Genomic DNA, 9,861 nt, shown 5'->3' with positions numbered 1-9,861 from the left:
TTTTACAAATATAGGATATTATTCCTTTTTAAATTTATCATTGATATTTAAGAGAATAGTAAAAAAAAAAAAAAAAAAAAAAAAAAAAAGAAAAAAAAAAAAAAAAAAAAGTAATGGTTATAAATGTATGTGTTTACTTATTTATATTGGAAAACATATATTATGAAAAAATCAAGGTTACAGAAATTTATCAACACACATATGTATTTGTATATTTTATTAATTTACTTTTTTTTTATTTTTACCATTTTATTTATTTATTATTTTTTTTTTTTTTTTTTTTTTTTCACATTATTTAAAGAATATATGTATATATACACATGCATATACATATATATATATATAATTTTTTCTTCATTTTTTACTCTTTAAATAATGAATGATATTAACTCCCCACATGTGTCAAGCATTACTTTTATTAATAGTAATGGTGTAATAATTACAACAGAAATTAAAAAATCAAATAAAAAAATGAAAGGAAACTTAAATGATGAAAGCAATTATGTTTTTTATGAAAAAGATTTAGATCATATTAAAAATGTTGTTCTTACTTTAAAGCCATTTCATAAAGAATTTGAAGATAATGTAATATTTAGAATTAAAAAAAGAGAAGATAAATATCGCTGTGAATGGGTTTTACTTCTTAAAACAATTAAAGAAGGTATAAAAAATGAAAACAACAAAAATTTCACAGATATAGAAGAAAATGAATGTGGAAGTGTTGAAAAAGAAGAAATAGAAGAAAAAACATTTGAATGTAATGATATAAAAGATATTATGTTGAAATATGTATATTGTATTACGTATTTTGATAATTACATTGGAAATTTAAGAAAAAAAATTGCAAAAAGTAGTTCTAAGAACGATAATTTTATTAATGAATATATCAAGATAAATCATGATTTTGCGAAAAATAATTCGAAAAGTGATTTTATGAATGAATACTTGAAAATTAATGATAATTTAGATAATGATAGAGATGTTAGCTTTGATAATTTATCTAAAAATAATAAATTGCTAATGAATAATAATACCTATAATAGTTTAAATGAACAAAATTTTAAATTTTCAACAAATCTTAACAATCATAACAATAATATAATTAATGAAAATATGAATAATATTAATTGTAATAAATATAATAATAATGATATTAATAATGATTCCAATAACATAAGTATATTAAGAAATTATGATAGTGTTGATCACGATTTAAAACAAAAAATTGATAATAAAAATTTGATTAAATACAATTTCTGTGATGTTGTAAATAATAATTCTAATTATAATACTAACTACAATTCTCTACCCTATAAAGTTGATGATTTTTACGATTTAACTGAAGATAATTCATTAAAAAGTTATAATGATGATCATGTAAAATTATTTAAAAGATTACTTTATAATAATTGTAATACAGAGGAGAATAAAGCATTAAATGATTTTAATAAAAATGTAAGTTTCAATAAATTAGGGATGAATGATAATTACTATGGTTCACATAAGATAAAAGACGAAATGACTAACTATAACAAAAGAAATTTATTGATGAATAATGAGAATTCTTTGATAGATTTGATTGATTGTAATAAGAATACTACTAATAAGAAATCAAAAAACGAAAATAAATTTTTACAAATTTTGGAAAAAAATTTAAATATTTTAAAATATAAGAAACCAAACATGTTTATGAATGATGAATCTTTACGAAAAGAACTAGTTCAATTTTTAAAAGATAATGAACATGGAAAATTGAACGATAATAAATTAGTTAAAAATAATATAAAAGATATATATCAAACAGAAGCAAAAAAAAATTCTTTTTATCAAGAAAATATAAACAATTTAAAAAAAATATCATCAGGTACTTTAAATTATTTCACTAAAAAAAATAACAATATGAAATGTAATTTTCATCAGGAAAATGTTAGCATTAATTCATTATCTAATAATTTTCTAGATTTTTCTGGTACATCTATAAGTAGTGAAAAAAATATAAATATATTTGATGAAAAAAATAGAAAAGTAGAAAATAATAACTTAAGTGATAAAAATGATGAAATTAATATAGAATTAATCAAATTATTTTTGAAAAGTCAAATAAAAAATAATGATAATAGAATCTTAAATGAACAAACTAAGTTAAATGAAAATTTTCAAAAATTACAAAAAAAAACTTATTTAGAGCAAAGAAAGAACGAAGATGAAACAAACACTAGTTTCCTTTTAAGTGATAAAAATTATGAAAATCATGATAAATCATCTAATGAAAATAATAATATTTTTAATAAAACTAAAAATATATCGGACATTAATGAAATACAAATAGATATAAATAAAAAAAAACTTGAATTTAGAAATAGGAAAAAGGAATTAGACAATAATCGTGGAAATTCTATTCATTTTAATGAAATAAAACATGCAAATGAACTAAGTGAAAATGAAAATAATTTAAAAATAAATGAATTAAATGAAAATGAAAATAAAAAAGAAGCAATGTCATCAAACCCTCACTATGAATATATCGTAAGTGAAATATTAAAATTTATGATTAAACTTAAGAATGGTAATTCAAGTAATATGAAAAATGATATAAATGAAATTGATACAAATCTTCTTAATAATACTATAATAAAATTTGTTAGAGATTTAACACCAAATGAAATGAATCAATTAATTTCAAATAAGGATTACATTTTTTCCAAAATAATAAATGATAAATATGCAAATGTAGAAAAAAGTAATGTTGATAATTTAAAAAGTCGTGATTGTATTTATTTAAATGCCAATAATGAATTACCACAAGCATGTAACAACCTTATAATGAATGCATATAAAAATAATACAAATGATGATGAACAGCCACACTTTTATAATAATACAAATATTTTACATTTAAATAAAAATAAATCAAAAGATAAACATTTTGATGAAAATTTTTTATTTAATTTAAAGAAACAAATTGAAAATGATACTAACAATACAATAAGTAGTAAAAATTTAAATATAACTAACATGATAAAAACAAACATGATAAATAATTTAAATTATACAATGGATAATTCACAAAATGTTATATTTTATAATAATAATAATAAAATTAAATTAAAGGGGGAAAAAACAAAAAAAAGAGGTTCAGATAGTTTGGACAGTGATGATCATTTTATAGAAGATAGAAAGATGAAGGATGTTAAAATATGTAAATCTAAAATAAATAAAATTAAAAATAATATTATTAATTCCAATGATGACATTAATTTGATTAATACAAAAATTTGTGAAGAAATTAATAATGGTAATAATAATAACAATAATATTCATGATAATAAGAGCATATTTAAATTATCAAATGAAAATATAGATCTTTTATATAATTATTATTTACATGTTTGTAAAAATAATATGATGTATTCTAATTTATATAAAAACAATAATAAATTATTAGATAATTCAAATACTAATTATGTAAATAATATAAATTCTCAAAGTAACATAAATATACACAATAATAATATTAATAATATGAGTAATAATAATATTAAAAGTAATAATCATATTAACAATAACATTAATAGTAATAAAAGTATTAAAAATCAAATAGATCCTATTAAAAATTGTATTAATATTAACAATAACAATAAAAACATTAATAATAATAATATGAATATGAATTGTAATGATAATTACAAAAATACAAGAAATGTGACAGATCAGGTAAATAAAATATTCCACAATTGCTTTTGTAATTTAAAGAACCTTAATGATAAAACTATATGTAACAAATTATTGAACCATGGAAACGATAGCAAAAATTATGAAAATTTTATAAATAATTTAAAAAATAATCATAAAGTTACCAATTTGAAGAAAAATGAAGAAGAATTAAGTGAAAACATAAAGTTAAATGATCGATCTCAATGCAGTAAAAATAATACAGAAAACAACAGTTTTAGTAAAGGTAGCATTTTGCAGAATTATCATTCAAACAACTTATTAAATATTGTAAAAAATAAAGAAGTATGTGACAATAAAAAAATGACAAATAATATGAATATTTTAGAAAGGATAGAAACTTTTAAAAAGTTTGAAAATGAATTTAAATCTTTTATGAGTAGATATCAAAATAATGAGTTTCTAAATAATTATCAGAAAAATGTAACTCAATTTGTAGAAGATTTTAAAAAGAGAAGAACATCCAATTCTCACCATGATCTTCCAAATAATGCTAATTTAAATTTGAAATATAATGATGAACATATTTTAAAAGCTATTTTAATAAATATGATAAAAGAATTATCTAATTCAAAAAATTACCTAAATAAAGATACATCTGGTTCAAAAAATAATAATAATAATAATAATAATAATCATAATAATAATAATAATCATAATAATAATAATAATAATAATAATAATAATAATAATAATAATAATCATAGTAATAATAATTTATCTTTTAATGAGTGTAATAAAAAAAAAAATTCATTAAATCTAGATAAAAATGCATATAAAAATATAAATAGTAATATGAATCAGCAATTTCATAATAATATTAATAACAATGTTAACTATAATGTAAATATAGATACATTTAAGAATATATATAAAAAACTACTTATAAATAATAATTTAAATAATACGAATAATTGTTATAATAACTATTGTCATAGTAATATTATTAATTTTAATAATTGTAGCAATAATAATTATTATTACAATAATAAAATTTTAAATCAAAATGTAAATAATATAGCGAAAGTTGATGAGTATAATAATATGAATATTTATAATAATATGAAATGCAATACTAGTAAAAATATGGATATTAATGCAAACACTCACATTAATAAACAAACAAAAAATGTTAATACAAGTACATTTAATATATTTGATAATAAAAAATCCCTTAATAATAATGATAATAATATTAATATTAATAATAATAATGATAATATTAATATTGCTACCACTACGACTACTACTACAACTACTACTACTACAAATAATAATAATGATAATAATAATAATAATGATAATATTGATAATAATAATAATAATAATAATAATAATAATAATAATTCATGTTTTTTCTTTAATAATAATTATATTAATTCATCAAAAAACTTGATTAATGATGAAATTATTTTAAATAAGGAAAATAATTCAAGCATTAAAAAAGATGATATGAATACAAATATTAGTATGATTAATTTATATACCAATAATTATCAAGAAATTAACAAAATGAAAGGTATAGAAAAAGAATTTTCTCAACAGCATATTAAAACTAATTTATATGATGAGAAGGTTTTAAAAAATAAAAGCAATAATTATAAAAATGATAACATTTCAAATATAGAAAGTAATACAATCATTGACTCCTTGTTTAATAATAATGATCGTAATTTAAATCCATTAAAATTAGATGATGATATGAGTAATACAGATAAAATTAGAAGAAAAGAAATTTTCGAAGAATTTCAAATAAAAAATAAGGAAAAATATTCTTTTATTTTTAATTCCAATATAGATGATTCCTCTACTATTTCTAATTTCTCCAATTGTACGCAAAGCTTGCAAAGTATTAATGATTTAAATAGTAATCAATGTGATAATTTTAATATACCAAAAAAAGATGATATAAACATTAAATTAACAGAAAATTTATTACAAAATAATGATATTAATATTGATAAAAATTATCATTTAAACAAAAAAAAAAAAAAATTTTTTATTGACCTTAAAAGTATGAAGCAGAGTAATCTTAAAGAATTGTTATTGAAAAAATTATGTTACCAAAATATGAGTAAAAATTACAATTCAGAAAAAAATTATCTTGAAAACAGTATGCACTTGATAAAAAGCAAAAATAAAGAATGTGTATATAGAAGTGTATATAATGATAAAAATTCCAATAAATGTTATGATATAAATGTAAAAACCAGTTTTTATAATAGCTATTCATCATATAGTTCTTTAAATATAAATTTCTTTTGCCTTTTTGATGATATGTATGAAAATTTTTTTAAGAATGATTTTGAAGACCGTGAAAAAATGATAAAAATACTAAACCTTGATAAGGACGTCTGCTATAATCAATTGTTAACTTTTTATAAAAAAAAAATATTCTTTGAAAGTATAGACGAAAGAGAAAAAAAGAATTTGTTGAATTCATATAGTGGAACTAACTTAAATAAGAACAAAAATATAATAGATGATAAAAATCTATTAGTTTTAAAAGATTTCCATATGAATAATATTACATTAGTAGATAAAGAACATTATTATAATCATAATAAAGATTTATTATATAACAATGATATAATGCGTAATAAAATATATTATAATTTAAAAGATGAAAATGATTTGAATAGTTTTAAATTTAAAGAAGAAGTAGATTATTTTAAAAAGCTAATAAGTGATATGGATAATTTTAAACAATTATATAATATCAAAACAAACAATAAGAATAGTTCTGATATTAAAAATAATAAAAGAAATTTTATGAAAACTTGTAATAAAAATATAAATATTGATGAAACAGTAATAACTAATTTAAATGATATAAATAATGAAAATATTGAAGAATGTGATAAATCTATTAAAGAAAAAAATGGAAATTTTTCCGATTTAGAAATAGGATCATCATTAATTGAATTAAATAATTCGCAATTAAAAAATAATATTCTTAATGATAATAATATTAAATTTAACGACAAAAAAGAAATAAATATTGAAAAAGATAAGAACAATAAAGAAGAAGAAGTAAGTAATGAAAAAGGAAAAATTACTAAAATTTCAGTAAATAATACAAAAGAAAAATGTGATATAAATGAAGGAATTGATGAAAAAAAATATATGGATAATTTTAAAGAAAATTTTAGTGATAATTCTTTTGATAGTGATAATGCACATGAATTATTGGAAACTGTTTTTGAAAAATCTGAAGATGAAGAAACAAAAAATGATATTATAAATCATAAAAACACTATTGAATTTGAGATAAATATAAAAAACTTAGAAGAGGAAAGTAGTGTAATGTTTAAATTTATATCTCACAAAATCAACTGTATAAGAAATAATATGTGGAATCAAAATATTGAAGAGTTACAAAATAAAGAAATAAATGAATTATTAAAAAACAAAGGAAATGAAAAGATTTCTGATATAAGTAATGAGAAAAAAGAAGATACTAACAATCCGAAAAATGACATTTATTATTTTAATATATACACTAATGTATGGGAAAACGTTGACTTAAATGTTAGTCATAAATTATTAGCATCTTTGCAACTAAAAAAAAAAATAATAAATAAATATTATAAAAATGATTACGAAGATAAAAATTTTATAACATTTAGTGAATGGAGTATTTATAATTTAATAATATCAAAAATATATAAAAGTATAGATATGAAAAAATTTGAAGATTATCAATTGAAAGTATATAAAATGAACAAGTTTCAGTATGAACTAAAAAAAAGAAGCACTTATAATTTTGGAATTAAAGTAGTAGGAAATTTATATTCTAAAAAAAGTTATCAACAAAAGAATAAAATAAAAGAATATAAACTGAATGAAAACAATAAAAATTCTAAAAATTCGGAAGAGTATTCTGATATCTATGAATATGATGATGATGATATAGAAGAAGATGAGGAATATGACTATGAAGAAGATGAAGAAGAAGAGGAAGAAGAAGAAGAGGAAGAAGAATGTTTTAGTACGGAAAAAGATTCAAAACATGAAATTATAAATGATACTGATAGTGAAAATAATAATGATAAAAATAAAAATGATAATAAAGAATATCATATATGGAATCATATGGACAAAAAAGGTATAAAAGAAGAGAAGGATAGTAAAATTATAATCGTTGATAATGAAAAAAGAGAATTAAGCAATCTTAAAAATGCATTAAATTCAAATGAAGAAAAGGAAAGTTTTGAAGAGAAAGGGAATAATGGTAACAAAAGCATGCTACTAAGAAGAAAAAGAAGAAGTAGTATGGTAAATATTAATTATAATGAAAATATTTTAAATAAATTAAGTAGTAAAAGAAATAAAAAATTAAAAGAAAATGATAAAACAGAAAAATCAAATCATAGTTCTTATGATATATCATCTAAACAAAAAAATATTAAAAATAAAAAGACTCAAATGTTTAAAAAAAAAATAAGAGGAAGAAGAAATTTTAACACTATGAAAAATAAAAAATCGAACTTTTATTACTTAATACAATTACCAGATTATGCAAGTTATAAGGAATTAATAAAAAGTAAAAGTGAATGTTTACCAACATATATATTACAATATGAGCATTTAAAGAAAAATGAATGTATTTTTTTTAATATTCAGAATCATTATAATAGTTTTATTAATAATGTTTATCATTTCGCTATTAGTTATGAGCAGTCATTGAAACATAATGAATATCTTAATAACACATTAAATAATGTTAAAGCGAGATTACATATTAAGAGATTATGTTTAAAAAAAAACATTACAATTAGAGACAACATTTATGATATATGTAATACTTATTTTAACGATTTATATACATATGATTCTAATCATCATACGTTTTTTTTTCAGAATTCTAAGAAGATTAAAATGAATGAAATAGAAAAGATGATAAATAATCAAGATTATTATAGTAACTATGTGAATGATTATTTAGAAAATGAAACATTAAAAAAGAAGAAAAAAAAAAACGTAGCAAAATTAAATAATATAAATAATAATCAAATTAATGAATTAAGTCATAATGTTATAATAAAAAAAGAACCAAATTATTATAATCATATAAATTCTTATATAAATAATGATTCTAATAAAAAAGAAATAGAATATAAAAATTCTTTAGTTAATGAGGAATTTAAAGTAGGAAAAACTAATAATATAGTATACTCTTCTTCAGATTTAGATAACAAGGATCTCTGTGATAATTTGAATTACCTAAATTATTTTAATGATAATAACAATAAAACTAAAAAAGATTTTTCGTTGAATGAAAAAACACCTGAGGAGGAACAGGAGATTGGGAATAATACAGTTGAATTTGACGTTTTTAAATATGAAGACAATAGCTTTTTTTCAAATACTAATACAAGAACTAATAATTTTGAAAATATTAATGATAGAAATCAGTTTAATAATACAAGGGAAGATTTTCTTAATTATTATAATAAAAATACTAATAATCTATCTTTCTATAAACAAGATAAAAGAAAAAATAAGAAGTGTAATAATAAAAATAATGAATTTTTTTTTAATGGGAGTGTAAACCATGATGATATAATACAGTATATTGATATACAATAAGAAAGCATATATACATATATATATTTTATATATGTTTATTATATTTGTTGCTATTTTTTATGTACCTTTTTTATAGCTTCTATTTATTTATTTTTTTATGGTTTGTTATTAAGTTTCTTAAAGATTTAAATTTTTTTTTTTTTTTTTTTTTTTTTTTTTTTTTTTTTTTTTTTTTTTTTTTTTTTTTAATTTTAAGTTTTTAATGAAATATAATTATTTATAGATATATATGTTAGCATATTTATATATATGTCAATGTTTTATGAATATATAATAATTTTTTTTAATAAAAAAAAATAAGTTTATATTATTTTAAAATTTTTTTTTTCTTTTTTTTTTATTAGTTTTATAAATCTGTTATATACTCTAATTTTTTAATATTAGTATACCATGTTTTGTTATAATTTACGCTAAATATAATGATTTTTTTCTTATAATTTTATTTGATTTATTAAAAAACCTTTTTAATAAAATTATTTAACTTATTATTTAAAATTATTGATAATTTTCCTTTGTTAAATTAAACATTTTGATATT

General features: G+C 17.7%; 1 protein-coding gene across 1 annotated transcript; it reads left to right on the top strand.

The window, feature by feature from the left end:
- Positions 1-375: 375 nt before the first annotated feature.
- Positions 376-9,324, top strand: PGAL8A_00221800 (conserved Plasmodium protein, unknown function; the record flags this gene model as incomplete). The annotated part of the gene is made up of 1 exon (XM_028670933.1): positions 376-9,324. One exon carries the CDS (start codon positions 376-378, stop codon positions 9,322-9,324), a length of 8,949 nt encoding a protein of 2,982 aa, XP_028527636.1.
- Between the last annotated feature and the right edge of the window lie 537 nt (positions 9,325-9,861).

The sequence above is a fragment of the Plasmodium gallinaceum genome (assembly GCF_900005855.1).
Source record: "Plasmodium gallinaceum strain 8A genome assembly, contig: PGAL8A_v1_76, whole genome shotgun sequence".
Taxonomy (NCBI): domain Eukaryota; phylum Apicomplexa; class Aconoidasida; order Haemosporida; family Plasmodiidae; genus Plasmodium; species Plasmodium gallinaceum.
The sequence above is the reverse complement of the archived record's forward strand: the minus strand, read 5'-3'. Positions and strand labels throughout refer to the sequence as shown.